Source organism: Prionailurus bengalensis, chromosome C2 (assembly GCF_016509475.1).
Source record: "Prionailurus bengalensis isolate Pbe53 chromosome C2, Fcat_Pben_1.1_paternal_pri, whole genome shotgun sequence".
Taxonomy (NCBI): Eukaryota; Metazoa; Chordata; class Mammalia; order Carnivora; family Felidae; genus Prionailurus; species Prionailurus bengalensis.
In genome coordinates this window covers 61,061,653-61,077,691 of record NC_057350.1, presented here as the reverse complement: position 1 = coordinate 61,077,691, position 16,039 = coordinate 61,061,653, and the positions used below count along the sequence as shown (strand labels likewise).

The 16,039-nt window shown below is 43.1% G+C and overlaps 1 protein-coding gene across 6 annotated transcripts in view; it reads left to right on the top strand.

The window, feature by feature from the left end:
- Positions 1–16,039, top strand: part of ZBTB20 (zinc finger and BTB domain containing 20) — a 785,615-nt gene that overhangs the window by 714,580 nt on the left and 54,996 nt on the right. For 5 of the 6 annotated variants that reach the window (XM_043595979.1, XM_043595980.1, XM_043595984.1 and 2 more), the window contains 3 exons: positions 730–830; positions 8,453–8,616; positions 8,987–9,174. In XM_043595979.1, coding sequence (XP_043451914.1) covers positions 8,606–8,616; positions 8,987–9,174 — 199 coding nt within the window. In that variant the 5' untranslated portion in view covers positions 730–830; positions 8,453–8,605. The remainder of the gene's footprint in view (positions 1–729; positions 831–8,452; positions 8,617–8,986; positions 9,175–16,039) is intronic. The other variant, XM_043595985.1, reaches the window with a different exon arrangement.

The following is a 16,039-nucleotide window of genomic DNA, read 5'->3' as shown; positions in this document are numbered from 1 at the left end:
AACAGGAGAAAGAAGACAAGCCAGCAAAGGAGGCAGAGGACCCAGAACTGAGAGGTGGGAGGAAAGTCAGGATAATGCAGTGTTCCAGTGAGAAGGGAGGACAGTTTCGGGAATAAGGTGGTTGTCAGGGCTCCGTGTGACCAAAGGGGCAAGGCCTGGGGAAGGACCTCTGGGTGCGAGGCTGGAGACAATCAGAGGTCAGTCCTGTAGCCCCTAAGGCTGAGAGCCACAGGTTAGAGGACACAGGAGACAGTGGTATAGGGCGGAGTCACAGTAAGAGCTCAGACCTTGGCCAGGCCAGTGGTGGTTTTAGAACAGGTAAGAACTAGGCAGCGAAGCAGGAGGGGCTACAGTAGAGTCAAGGACACCAGAAGAAGAGCTGCCTTGGCAAGGTTGAAGGACACCCCAGCCTCCCCCATCTTCCAAGCAGGCTTGCATCTCCCCACCACAAAATCAACTCCATCTGCACAGACAGGGTGTGGTGGAAGATCCCAGACCACTCCGGCCATCAGGTGGGCACCCTGAGAACGGACCCTGGGTGACATCCTCTTTTCTTCCTCTGCCTCCCCTGTCGTGCTGCTCTCTGGTGCAAACGTGCAGGCCCAGACTCTCATCTGAGTCCCATCAACGTAAATGATCTGTCTCCATCAACGTGAATGTCTCCATCAACGTGAGTGATCACCATCACCTATCATTTAACAGCCTGTCTTTCTTTCTTGTCTGCTCTAGATGCAGCCGCTCTCTGTTCCCTGCCCCAATGAACATCTGCACTAGGCCCAAGCCTTGGAGTGATTTACCTGAAGAGTGACACCATTGATTTGGAAACTACTGTGAGTACACCCTGCCTCCAACGAAAGGCTTCTTAGTTCGCCCAGTTTAAAAAACAAACAAACAAACAAAACTCACACAGTTGTAACTTTCATGCAGATGAAAGTTTAGATGGCTTCGTGTCCGGAACACAGTGAGGTCACCAGACTCAGTCGTGGGGTGCCTGCCACGCCCGCCCTGAGCAGCATCGCGCCCTCCTCACCAGAGGGCTGTGCTGAGCCAGACCCAGGCAGACCTTGCAGGGCCTGGTGCTCTTCTGCCTGGTCGTCTGCACCCCCACCTGAAGCGATGGCGGCTCCCGCGCCCCCTCTTTGCCTCTCGTCACCTTCTGTTGACTCTCACCGCAGCTTGTCATTTCATGTCACCCTGCTCAGATCCATGAGCCAGCTCTGTCGTCCGCATCTGCCTGTTGTCCGAGTTGCATGCCGGCACTGGGCTGTTGCTTCCTTGCTCCTTTAGGAGGCCAACGCTCTCCCTGTGGACTCTGGGCTCCTCAGCCACGTCTCGCAGCCATTGCTTTCAGCTCAACCTTGCCCTCTGGATGCATGGCTGTGTGAGTGTGATTTAGTTTCCTCTGTGTCAGCCATTGATGTAGGAGAAGTACAGCCCTTACAAGGCAAGGTGCAGAAATAAGTTGGGGTGGGAGATACGATGCCTCCAGGAAAACACTTAGTTTGGTATCAAGTATTCATTAACCGGTGCTAAAAGTAACAGATGAATATATGCGTTTTTTTTTTTCCTGGAAAAGCCAGAAATTTAAATTATTTAGAGGCTCTGCCTGCAAAATAACTTAATTATACATTTTAGGACAAAACCTCGTTCTAGTTGTGTTTTTGAGCTTTCCTGTATGGTATGAGGCAGGTAATGGGATGGTGTTTTACAGACATCTCTGTTACTGGAAAACACTAACCCTGGGAGACTAACATCCCTCTTAGGCTTTCAGGTAGGATTTTCACATTCCTATTTTCTACGTCTTTAGCTATTCTGGCATAAATCATACCCAAAGGGATAAAGCTGGTGTTTTTGTTTTGTTTTGTTCTTTGCATTGCTTTTCACCTTTAATGCTTTCAGTCACCTGGATGGTGATTGGTGGTAGCGGCTGTGTAGGTGACAGGCAGGCTTGCCTGGACAGCACAGACATGGGGACCATCAGAGCGATCTGCAGTACTACTGGGGACCAAAGATATGACGAAGAGCAAAATTAGTTTCTTCAGGGGCTGCTGGTAGCTCAGTTGGTGGAGCATCTGACTCTTGACCTCAGCACAGGTTCTGATCTGAGGGTTGTGAGTCCCCGCTGTGCTGGGCATGAAGCCTACTTAAAAAAAAAAAAAAAAAAATTCTTTATATCCAGGCAAGGAACTTACTTGTATGAACACCTTCATTCATCCTTAAGTTTTAGTGCAAGGAGTGCCTTAGAAATTCCCACATCTGGATGGTCTTCTGGGTTTTTCTGCATCCCAGCATAACTGTGCTGGTGCCAGTGGCACAGCTGTGCTAGGGTATAGCTGGGATTCCCAGGTTCTGTATCCTTTGGGAGAAGGAAGAGTCTTTACCACTCCTACCTTCCTGCAGAGAACTGTGATCCAGACCCAGAAATCAGGACTTACAGTGTCCTGAAAAACACAGGGAGGTCCACAAGTGAGCATCCGTTTCTGCCCTAGGAAGCATTTTACCTGTGTGGCAACACCTGCTTTCATGCTTTACAGGTCCTACCAGGGACATATTGGGCTCTAACTTTTGCAGGCTCTGCTTTTCAGAAACTCGGCTCTCTCATATATAAAGAAGAAACAGCAATAAAACTTACATACTTGCTAGGTACCAAACCACTAAGGTGAATAAAGTATAAAAATGTGGACTAATTACAAAAATTTGCCCTTCAGTGGGTTGACAGTACCCTGGGCCAGTCTCAAGGCTCGGGGGTGAGTACGGAGGGCACAAGTGTTAGATTTGAAAACCTGCCCACTCCCACACCACCTGCACAGCCACGCTCAGCAGCCCTGCCTACTTATCTGGATTGTTATGATAATTAAGTGAGATAATATGTGTATAATGTCTGACACATCGGAAGTGAATATATTTACTTGACCAGCTAAAATTCACTGGGCATTTACTATGTTGCAGACACAGCTCTAAGGACTAGGGATGTGGCAGCAAACAAAACAAAAATCCCCACTCTCACGGAGCCCGCTTTCGGCAAGGTATTGACTTGTCCAGCCCCCTAACTGCAGTTCTGACTAGACTAAACGCCACGCCTTCCTGGCCCCTTCCATTTAAGTTTAAAGCTGAGAGTAACAGCTTTCCCCCACTGCTAGCCTGGTGGTGCTTCACCATCCCTTGAACGCCCCTTTACCTCCTCTGCACTTCAGTATACAGTCCTTAAAGTAAACCCTCTCCGGCTAAAACCTTTGAGTATGCCACCTGTTTCTTGCCAGGATCCTGACTGACACAGCGAGGGAGAAATACGCTGAAAAACATTATAAATCAGCCTTGCCACGAAGGTTGAAAAAATCGAGAGAATAAAATGTTTTCATTATGAAAACATCTTAAATTGATCTGGGAACATTAGAGTAGTAAAGGGATAAGTTCTAAGTAGACATGATAAGTGAGAATCCCAGGGGTTTACCTCAGTGCATGGACCATAGTGCTCAGGTTTGATAGACTTCCATGGTCCAGGTGCAGCTTGCTTAACCCTCAACTTCAAAAGGAGCTTTTGGTATAGGAGCAGCAATGACAGACAGGTGAACAGAAAGACAGTGTCAGGAGGGTAATACAGTAAGATCAAAGTGTTGAAGGGGAGATTGCTTATCCTAGCATTCTTTCCATCTTTGCTACAATTACAGTCCATTGTCCCTGCCCGAGTCCAGACATTAAAAAAGATTACTAAGATAAAGGAAGTGCCTTCTTATAGCTGAGACGATGAAAACCATAGAACTGATGCTCTCAGAGCTACCATCATTGGGCACTGACCATGTGCCATCACTCTGCCAATCACTTGACATGAGGCCCAGAGAAACACAGTAATTTGCCTAGGGCACACAGCTACTTGATGGTAGGACTGTGTTCCATTGGGTGATTTGTTACACCTCCCCTCTTCCCCCCTCCCCAAATACTCTCTTGATCCTTTCCAATGGTTTTTGGGGAAAGAGAATAAGGAAATGGTTACCATTCCCCCAAAAATTGAGGGGAGAGCATCATTGGTCTAAATTGTCATGATTCAATGACTGAGTAATTATTTATCAAAAGGAGATTCTGACTAATTCTTTCCTATCCATCCAGGCTGATAAGTGGAAGGCATGTTAATGTGCAGGAGAGGGTGGGAGCCCAGCGAAGAGAGAAAATTGGGAGAGGGAGATGGAAGAGAGCACTCGCCTCTCAACAGCCCCAGGAGCCTGATAAGAGCTCACACGGATAAAATATTTATTTTCCATATGTTGCAGAAAGCACTGCCATCACTGTATGTGTGCAATATGTGCAAAGAAGTATGAAATATATACATCAAATGCCACCGATCTGGTTAATTTCCACGCGTTTAACATGCCTAATACCTACCATCTCATCAATATGTTTCAATGCATATTTCTTTCCACACGCAATATGTCTAGTAAGGAAAGAGCCAGCATCATCCACAACCTTACTCATTGCTATGTTTCAGCCCAAAGCTTGTTGCCAGGGCCGGCACAATGAGAGTTAAAAACCAGCCACCAGTCACCTTAAAATGCCTTTCCAGTTCTTGAAGCAGCCCTTTTTCTCGTCAGAGAAATGTATGCAGTGGGGAGATGAAAATGTTTTTGTTCTCTTTGGACAATTGGGAGATATTCAGTGAGAATGTCAGAACTGACCGTTGAAAGGCAGGTGCCTCCAGCCACACTTTTTTTCTTTTTCTTTTTTTTTTTTTTTTTTGAATGCAGAACTCCACCAGTGTGGCGGGAGGAAGTGCACAATGATTGGTCTGTTTCCCTGTGGAAGTGTTCAGGGTACACCCAGTTTTGCTTTGCATATATTTACGAAACATCTGCCCTTTTCTTGTTCTTAAATCCTTCCCCCTCACCATCCCCCTTTCCCCTTTCTCCCGGTTTCTTTCTTTGTTGTTGTTGGCTTGTCTAACTTTTTCATTGGAGCTTTCATTTTCCGGTTGAGGGGCGACTTCATCAGAGTGTATAATTTTAACATTGAGGGAGGGAGGAAGGGAGGGAGAGAGGGAAGAGAGAGAGAGGGAGAGAGAGAGAGAGAGAGAGAATGAGAACTGAAAAGAAAGAAAGAGGCTGAGCGGCCAGAGCTTGGCAAACCAACCTTTGGCATGGTGACTGGGAAGAAGGTTCTGGTCTGGTAGGGAGTTTGCCTCTCTGACATGCTGCCCCAAGTCTCCTGTGTGCTGCTGCCCTCTAAAGGCTCCAAGGAATAATGCAGAGCCACAGAGGCTTGGACAGAGTTACCCTCAGATGTGCCATGTTTATATAATTCTTTTTACACAACCAAAGAAGGTATTTTCGATTAATTACTACAGAATTTGCTCTTTCCTCCTTAATAAACTACGAACTGAAAAAATGGGGTCAAAATAACAGCACCTGTGCCTGTCTAGACACAGCCTGCTGCTACGTTTCAGTGTCTCTCAGCTCCAGGGAAAGGAGTCCAACGGAACTATTAGAGAGGGTGAGGAGGGAAATGAGTTGCTTCTAAGGACAGTGAGTGGCTCTCTGTTATCTGTGAAGTTGGAAAAAGCCCAGTGGTATAAGGATAAGCAAATGAGGGAGTGAACCAAAAGGTTGGATTTTCAATATTTTCATTTGTAGAGGTGGCTTTCAATGCCCCTGTACTATGAATGTTCTATGAGTGTGATCCTTGAGACAACAAACAAGAGGGTGTGGTGCAAAATGTCAGGTAGGAAGCAGGATCAAATCTAGGGAAGGAAGCAAGGGCATTTATATGAAGTACAATACCATTTTTGCAGCATTAAAAATGAGTGACGTTGGTTGTGTGGTCATGTACACATGTTTGAAAGAGGGCTTTCTCAACTTCCTGAAACACACATCCAAAACTAGCATAGGCTTTGTCTATAAGCATCAGAAATAAATATTTTTTCTGTGCAGCGATATCTGTCATTAGTATTTCATCCTGATATTTAAATGACTCAGGAAGACCAAGCTCGCTTTGGGGAGCGAAATTGTCCTCTTCTTATCGAATGCCCTTCATGGATTCAAAGGAAAAGCAGCCAGTCAATGTAGATTTCACTGCTGCATAAAGTGTAGGAAACTTAATTGGGATTTAGACGAGGACTATTCTCAAAATATAGCTACATCTCAATTCCGCTTCATTCCATCAACAAACAAATACTGAATGACAGCTTTGTCTAAGCTACTCTGATGAACAGTACACACTAGAGAGCAAACTCTGGGAAGGTAGCAACCACGCTCGTTGCATCCCCTAACCTATGCAGGCACACCATAGGCACATGATATTTATAAGATGACTATGTGAATAGAGGAATAGTGGGAGGGAAGGAAGAAGGAAGGAAAGGATGAACACAGAGGATTTAAAAATCACTAAGACATTTCCCTCAGAGAGTTTACAGTCTCATAGGAGTGATGACCACATAAATAATTATCATTGAAACAAAAATTTAGTGAGTAAAATAGGGAAAAGTAAAAAATTTTTGGAATTTCAGAAAAAGGTGGGAGGGAGTTGAATCTCAAAGAGAGAGAGAGAGAGATTCTATCTGGTAGAGCGGGGAATTGACAGTTAAAAGATAAATACAATTTCAACAGAGTTGAAAAGAAATAACTTGAAGAAAGATGTAGAGCCAAGGATGTTCAGATTCCCAAAGATATTCTACAAATATTCAAAAAACTTGAAAGTCCTGGGCACCTGGGTGACTCAGTAGGTTAAGTGACCAACTCTTGATTTCAGCTCAGGTCATAATCTCATGGTTCATGAGATTGAGCCCCGCATCGGGCTCTGTACTGACAGTGTGGAGTCTGCTTAGGGTTCTCTCTCTCCTCTCTCTCTCTGCCCTTCCCCCTGCTCATGCACACACACTCTCCCACTCTCTAAATAAATAAATAAACAGAAAAGAAAAAAGAAAAGAAAGGAGAAAAGAAAAGAGAAAAGAAAAGAAAAGGAAAGAAAAGAAAAGAAAAAAGAAAAGAAACTTGAAAGTCCTGTATGGCCAACATGTAGGACATGTGAGCTAAACTAGAGCACGTATAGAACTCATTTGGGGTGTCAGGCTAACCTGGTTATCTCAGAGGGGTCAAGGAGGATGGAGAGCCAATAAAAATTAACAGCAGTGTAAATAAAAGTGTTACGATGATAGCGGTGGAAATGGAAAGGAAACGTGGATGCGAAAAATATGAAGGAAGCAGTATTCTCAGGTATTGATGAATTGGCTTTAAGGCAGAGGAAGGTGTTTTTAACCTAAGGTTTCTAACCTGATGACAAACCTGGTGACAGACAACACTGATGGAAATGGGACCTTAGAGGAGACACTAGCTTTCGATGATTAAAAAAAGGTGAGACTTTGATCTTGGATATTTTCTTAAACTGAACCCCAGAAAGTAGTCCTTGGATGTGCATGTAGACACTCAAGTCTTGGGGATTGATTCCATAGTCACCCATCCAAGAAACAGTTGGTAAAGCATTGCAATTTGTTGCTTCTCTTATTGGCTTCCTCCATACTGAAAAATATGTCTGAAAACTTCCCCTGTCTTTTCATCTTTACCATGCCATCTCTGCCTCCTGCCCTCTGAAAAAGCAGATTTGATTTCACAACCTGTTGGACGAGAAACACAGCATGCTAATCATAACACCATATTCTGCGAGGGCAGATTTTAACTACCCGGTACAACAAATTTCGATACAAAATATTCTGTATGACAAGTCCATTGCCAGGCTTATAGAAACAAGAAAGACATGGAAGCAAAGCTACTTACAACAAATTCTGTTGCACACATAATCTTGTACCGAAAAATTAAATCAAATAATTTCTCTGGTCACCAATCAAATAATGATAGAAAAAAGGCACAGAGCCATGGAAATTGGAGGGCATGTTCAGGGTATGACTAATAATCCAGAGTACCTAGGGCCTAGGGCACATGCAGTATAAGCTAAGTATTTCTTTGTTTATATCAGTTTCATCGTCCTGGGGAGAGGACACCAGAGCCAACCACTACCTGAGCTCTTTTACTTCCTTTTCCTGACCCCAAATCGCAATTAGCAACAATTACTTTCTAATTCCCTTCACCCATCTCTTCTTCACGCCCCAAATTCACAGTCGCACTCCCACACTCCATGGTCATGATGTACCAAATCAACAAACAAAGGGAATGTTAAGCTTTGGATGAGCAAAGAGTTGGAAGAGAGGATCTCCATGTGACACATTACCGCTTTACCTGCTAGCAGCTAAGCTCATCTTTTCACTTTTCATTTGCTACTTTAACAAAAACCTCCATCACTACCCTTTCATCTCTACAGCCTGCAAATTTAGATTGTGATTTGAAATTATGTGTTCATCTGAAGTAAATCTAATAACAGCAAGAAAGTTGAATGTTCCTTAATGTATTCCGTGAATAGAAACTTGAAGCTGGAAGGAACATTTAAGGCCTTCTAATCCAAGCCCTTTATTTTACAGATGAGGAAACTGAAGCCCAGAGAGGTGAAGTGAGGTGCCCAAGGCCACACAGCAAGTTAGAGGCACAGCTAGTACCATAGCTCAAGTCTCCTGACTCCCAGTCCAGTGCTCCTCCCATTACTCCACGGGTCCTGTCTCTAAGCTTCCTGACAAATGCTAGAACGGTAAACCTCCACTAGTATTTTTCCAGACCATGTTAAAACTCTTAAGGGGGAAAAAAGGATGCTTTCTTGGATAATGTCAGCCATACGTAGCTCAATCTGTCTAAAGTTCTGGGACAGGGTCTTTTTATGCAGCCAACAGAGTCCAAATGTGGTGCTGTTTGCTTGGCCCATATGCTTTCATGTGTTCCCAGTTAGGCCATTACTGGAGGGAAAAAAACAAGAATCAGCTTGTTTTAAAACAAGGGACATACTGGACTCCCTCCCATCCCCCCTCAGAAAAAAAAAATCAAGTTATCTTTAACAGATTCTAAAAATGCCTTTTCCCAAATATGCAGTCAGTTCCTTCAAAGGGCCCTTTGTTTATTTTCAGGAAGAAACCCAAGACAGCTGAAAACCAGAAGGCATCTGAGGAGAATGAGATTACTCAGCCGGGTGGATCCAACGCCAAGCCGGGCCTTCCCTGCCTGAACTTTGAAGCTGTTTTGTCTCCAGACCCAGCCCTCATCCACTCAACACATTCACTGACAAACTCTCACGCTCACACCGGGTCATCTGATTGTGAGTACACCAGTAAGGTGATGGTGTCTTCGCGGCGCTTGGAGCATGCTTCTCCCCTGGGTTCTGGCTTTTTTGTTTTTGCGTTCAGAACAAGCTGTTTCCTTCTGGTCTTCTAGAGTAGTCGAAAGTAACCTGCCTCCATTTTGATTCAGCCAACATCTATATTTTCAAAGCTACAGTGTATTTTAAAACCAGGTGTCCAGCCATTTGGACTCAAAAGGCTGATTAATTACATGAACCACATTTTCTTTCATAGCATCCACTCAAAAAAAAAAAAAAAAAAAAAGGAAGAAAAAGAAGTTGTGTTACTGTTTTCTAATTATTCTTTTGTCCCCGCGATCTGAATAATGGCACTTCCACCATGACTAAATTGAACCACCAAATATGGACCTCAAAAAGCCAGTTAGACACAGGAAACATCCATTTTGAAATTACATAATACAAGTCAGCTTTGCATTAGTTATTGGAGTCTCATTTGGCTTGGCTGAATTTCCGTCTTTCCAGTTTTTAATTTATTTTGAAGTGGTTAAAGGATAGCATAAATTTACAGAAGAAAAGAGAATGGCTTCCAAGAATTCAGAATCCACCCAGACTTCACGTAGCCAATAAGCATTCAGGTTAAAAATATTTTTTAATTAAAAAAACTGCCTACGGGCTAAATTTGGAAATGGGCAGCTTAATGAGATCGTCGCTATTGAAATCACTCCATTGCTGTTTATTTTTGCTGTCTTCCCACTAATCTGAGAGTCACTTCTTCAAATTCTATTTTAAGAAAGTTGATAAATCACGTTTAGGAGCTTTTCTCTTTCTGAAGTGTAACCCAGTACTTCAAAGAGAAAGGAACATGTGTGTTGACAATGGAAAGGAATGGAATAACTTTGGGGTCCAGGCTGAAGGAATATTCCTTTCGGTCTTGAGATACCCAACAAGTATTCTGAACTGATCCCCATAAAGGATGTCTAGTAACAGGCAGAGAGCTGGTGTGCTCTTTTTTAGAAGGAGGAAGATAAGACCAAGAAAGTTTCATTTTCAAAAAAGGACTCCAGTTATGCCATTCACGAACATAAACATTATTAATTAGGAAATGAGAGTCTAAATCTCCTATTGTTATTTTCCTGACTCCACAAAGTGGGCGTGAAGTGGATGAGTCTGGGAGATCCCACTCCTTACTCGTTTCATCGTAAGAGCGTCTAGGTATAGGGACAAAATGCAGGGATCGAGTTTGGGGTGAAAGGAGCTTGTTCCACTCGTGGCTGGGCTGAGACCCTTCTGTCACTAGAAAATGAAACGAGAAAGAATGAGATCCAAATCTCTACAGCCCGTGTGGCTTGTACAAAGTTGCTGCCTGTATAGAGAAATCTGGGGGTCAGAAGCAAGGACTGTGTTCTGTGGACCATCGTAATAGTGACATCCTTGGCCCTTCTTGCCTGGCAGTCTCCAGCCTAATAGTAATTACAGGAAGAGTTGGAAAATAGCGTGGCACAGTGCCCATAGACATGTGCACACTGTCCCTACCTACCAGGAAGGTAGCCTGTTCCTGTGGAGAAGGGCCTGGAGCTCCTGCACGCAGACCTTCATCGCCTGGCTTTCTGCCACACCTTATGGGGAAGATTGCATAGAACCGCCTTAGCCCAGACATCCCCTGTTACAGCAAAATGAACGTTTTGCTGAATAGAGAAGGCACGGGGCTTCAGTTATTGTACTTTACTGTAAGCATCCCCTGGCCAGGCCTTGGCACCAGCGTGGATTATGTACAAGACACTGTACGAGCCTCCTGCTGCCACACAGCTCCTCGGTGACCCTGCGGGAGCCAGTAGATCTGAGCTCACAGCGAGGTGTCTGAATGCAGTTGGAAGGAGAACAAATAGGGAGGAGAAACCTAATCTCCAGCTGCTTAGAAAGTCATTCTGATTTTGCCATTAAGATGTGTAAGTCTTCTCTTCTCTAACCTGTTGTTTCAATCGATTATACTTTTCTACAAATATATTTGGATTGTAGTGTGTCCTGATTTGAGCCTACCCTTAGAAGAAAATTGTTTTTAGGAAAGATTCACAGAAATCTGTCCATTTGGAGATTGCTTGAGAGAAGACAGGAAAGAGGTTTATTTTAAGCTGTTAAATTTTTTGGATGCTCTTCTTGCATTCAAGAAGATTTTATTTTATTTTATTTTATTTTTTTACTTTCAAATGTCATTCTTACCACAGATTAATTTAAAAGCCTAATTTCTTTAAGGTAAAATATTCAGCTCCTATTTAGAACTAACAGATTTGGGGCATTTAAAAATAGTGCCCTGGACTTGTTAGTCTCTTTAACTTCAGAAACATTCCACCAGTGTGTGGTGTTCCAAGCTTTCACAAGTGCCTGAATTTTTATAGCACCTTTTTATTTGTTATGTGTTTAGCAGAAGTATTCTTAGCCATGCCTTAATGCCCATTTCCCGTCAGTCATTCTAATTCTTCCCAATTTATGGATGAGAAAACTGAGAAAATTGGCACGTCTATAGATGAATGACTTACTCAGTCGTTAACTCATTTGGTTACTGAGGGATGTTTATGGATTTGCTCTTACTGTGGGCAGCCTGAATTCTCTGTTCCAAGCCTAAAAATGGCATTCTTGAAAATGTGCAACTACTCATATCGGTGACCGAGTTCTAAAACACAGGGGATCAGCATCCCCACAGAACAAGTGTCCTCTCAGCATATGAACCATAAGGGTGGGTCAGACGTAGTGTTGCTGCATCTGAAGGACACAGGCCAGTGTTTTAGACATGTCTGACCCATGAAATTCTCAGGTGTCTATTTAACCTGCAGAGACACTTCAAATTTTGCAAAAGATCCCTGTAATATCCAAAACAAGAAGGAACATGGTGGAGAGAGGTTTTCCTTTGTGAGATGATGAGGTTATTATTGCTACTGGAATGTGTGTTACTTTGCAGTGCACCCACTGACAATGGCCTCTTAGCAGGATTCCCCCATGCCTTCCTAGCCTGTCACCCCCTCACCATTTCTAAAAATCCAGTGGTAAATGGACTCAGATGATGATAATAATAACAGAAGGCGTTAAGGGGAGTTTTGGAATGCAAAGGGTAGAAAAGCCCAAGGTATTTGACAGAACTGGCTGAGCTCAGGCTCTCTCTTCAAATGCGTAAACAGGCCTAAACCAAGTGGGGAGGGGGGCAGACGACACTCTCCCTGTCTTGACAACTATCAAGCTGTAGTGCGTCACAGTCCTATACATGTGACAGACTCCACCAGAACGTTTACTTGCGTGCTGCTTCCAGTTTGCTTTCCCCCAAACAAGGCTTCCAATGAAGAGACAAGTGATTCTATCCCCCACTCCTTTGGCAATCCTCCCTACTTTTGGCTGTAGATCCACCTATTCTGATGTCTTTGTTTTGTTGGAAGCTGACATCCCTGGTTACTTACCTTCTAGTGTTTTGCACCGGCCTCATCAGGCTGTCTCATTTCTTGTGTCCTTGCCAAGATGCACTTATGCATTAACAGTTTTTATTTATTTTTAATTTAACCTTTACACATTACCAAACTGTTGTGTGGGTGGGTTTAACTTTAGCTCTGTAGGTAGCATGACTCTGCTGGGGCTGAGCACCGTGGAGGAGCCTGCCCGGCCCCTCCTTTCCCTCTCTGGCCTTCTACCTTCATGGGTCTTCCCCCTCCCAATCTTCCGCTCCCCCCCCACCTCCCCCCCCACCACTCCCCATCCAAGTCCCCAAGATTAAAATTTTTAGTACACTTGGTTCAGTTTGAACTTTTAAGCAATTTTTAGGGAACAAAACAAAGAGGATTTTTTATGGCAAACTCCATTAATGCCACATTAAGGCTGACATTTTAATTACCCCAAAGTCAGGAAATGCAAAGTTCAGGTTCCCACAGCAACAGCAACTGTCCCCTTGAGTGCAGGCAGCACAGCAGACTCTTTGATTCCCTGATTACACAACACCAGGCTCGGGAACATTGTTTCTTATCCACGTATGTGGAAAGGAACATGGCTTTTACCCTTTGTTTTTCTCCTGTAACTACAGTTGAGGCTATGGGTCTTTAGCTTCTCTCCCCAAACCATCTATATGTATTATCCTGGAACGGAAGGCTGTTATGGCCCTACATGTGCACACGGACAGAATTAAAGTTGCTGTGGGAACATTAACTCTGATTTCCGGACTTCCGTGCCAGTCACATTTAAACCATAATGTTGTAATTTTTGGCATGTAATAAATGTGCATTTCATGTACACAGACAGAAAGAAGCATAAAATGTATTTTAAAGAGCAATTAATTACTAACTTTGTGATTAAAAAACATTTGGTGCATGTTCCTTCCCATTTAGCATCAGCTGCTGGTCTTAGCCAGGCCTAATAGATGACATACTGTGTCTCATCCTGGATCTCAGATGTACTTACTGTATGTTCCTGTTCTTCTAGATAATTAATTCCCTTAGTAAAGCTGTAGGGGGAAAACAAAATGGAAGGAATATGCAAGCATGTAAATAGGGTAAAGGATATTTTGAAGGAAATGATTCATTTCTGCAAATAAACCTCTTAGTCCCTGATAGAGAGCCAGAAATCTGCTAAGTGGGTGTAGACAAAGGTTTCTGGCCACCTTAGAGCATCTGGTCCAGGGCTATAAGAACAACTTGGAAGCAGATTGCCCCCCTGAATCCCGGGCATGCCCAATGGGAGAGTGATTTTACTCTGTAATAACTTTTCAGGCTTAAGGATTAAAAAGTCATTTTACTCTGGATCAACTTTTCAGCTTCTGCTCAAACTAGAAAAGTTGTAGGGAACCAGCTAAAATATGGGCTTTGCTGATGAGCCCGGTTGAGAGAGTAGTATTTTCTCTTCCTATTTGAATCCGGTTGACCCATTTGCATTGGGGAAGGAAGTGTTTCAAAATAAATGTTTGAACAAGTTTGTGAGTGAAAGGGATCAGTAGCAATACCCTAAGGTACAGTGTTTAAAATCACAAACGCTTGGGCGTTTATTCAAGACTGGATGAGATAGCATTCTACTAAGAGGATGTGCCGCTGAAACTCTCCAGTAACGCTTTAAGGGGAGCATGCTCATGAAGAATTTGAACCTCTGTCCTTGCTATCAATTCGTTCTCTCTCCTGCTGTGCATTCCTTTTTGTTCAGTTTGTTTGCGTATGGTATTTAACCTTTAGGAAAGATACTTCAGTTTTACAAGGCTCTGATTTGCTTTTACTTGGGCTGTCTGTATGTGTGAATGTCTGTCTGTATGAGTGAAAACTGCTCAAGCAAGTTTGAAGGTCTCCTTGGCAAATTTGTGTGTGTGTTCAGAAAGTTTCCAATCAGAAAGCTGATGCAATGTAAAACCTTCCAAAATCTTCCTGAGGCACCTGTTCACATGAAAAGATTGGATTTCTGCTGGAGGTGCTCCGAAGGCAGTGTTTATAACTGAAGATCTCTGTTTGGAGTGCCAAAAAATGAAAAACATTTTGGCCCCCCAAAAAACCTCCCTAACTGTTCAAAATGTATAATCAAACAAAAGCTTCATTTGGATTCAAATGCATGTATCTCAGCAGATGTGTCTAAACTAACTGGAATCCCACAGGAGCAGCTGAACTGGATTTTGGTATGTCTTGATAACTGAGAGAGTTATTCTTAGGCTTTGGAAGGACAAAAATGGTCCATCTGTGAAGAACCGTAATAGAGACATGGCAAAAAACAGCATCCTCTGAAAGAGTTTATTTATGGAATTTAGGACAAGTTGGACAATCCTGAAAACATTTTGGGGTCACACTAATTTGCAGAAGAAACATAATCAAAATTGGAGGGAATGAGTATCCACAGATAGCTATTATCCTATGGCTTTGCTATCAATTTTCTACTGGAGACCGTATCAGTTAAACAGTAAATAGAGCCATCTTTGGTACAACTGTGTGTTCTCATTGTCCCCCAAGTGCCCCGCATTCCTCTTTATTCTACCTCCTATACCATAAAGAATTACATATTCACCTTTTCAGAGCTAACAGTTTAAATTGTCTTTCTGCTATATCATTAGCCAAGTAAACCTCTTACCTATTAAATGTGGATTCATTTCTTTATAGATAGTCACTCCCTTTATAAATGGTCACCTTTCTGCCTCTGAGCTAATTGATACATAATCTCTTTGGAATTATTTTTATTACCTTTGATAGCTTCTTATTTAGAGATGTCGGTGCTTAGTCCAGCACTTGCCCATGAGAAGCCCAGTTAGTTGTGGTTTTCATTTGTTTTTTTTTTTTTGTTTTTTGTTTTTTGTTTTTTTGCTCTAATTCCTAGAGTCTCTACTTAGTATATCTGGGGACACATTTATTTTTAAAAGTCTTTTTCTTGAAATTTCATGTCACAGTTACCTCTTTTTATAAAATGGTCCCTCTTTTTCAATTTGTTCCCTCCCTACAACAAAAATTTAACTGGCTGTCTTCCATGGTCACTTAATGCAATAATTTCTGGTAGTCCTCTCCCTCACTCATTCATGCATTCCTTCATTTAGTCATCCATCAAATGCTACTGAACCCTGCTTCTATGCCAAGTCCTCAGTGAGGACAAAGGGTCAAGACAGCAACAGGACACTATCCCCTCAGTGTTCCCAAACACCCTGCTAAAACTATAAACCTGTAAGGGGGAGGAGGAAGGGTGTACAAATGCAGTATTAAAGTATTCTGAAGGTGTCTGGGTGTTTCAGTCGGTTGGGCGCCCAACTCTTGATTTCGGCTCAGGTCATGATCTCACAGTTGTGGGATCAAGCCCATGTCTGACTCCATGTTGAGCATGGAGCCAGCTTAAGATTCTCTTCCCCTCTCTCTCTCTCTCTCTGCCGCTTTACCACTCACGCTTTCTCTCTCATACA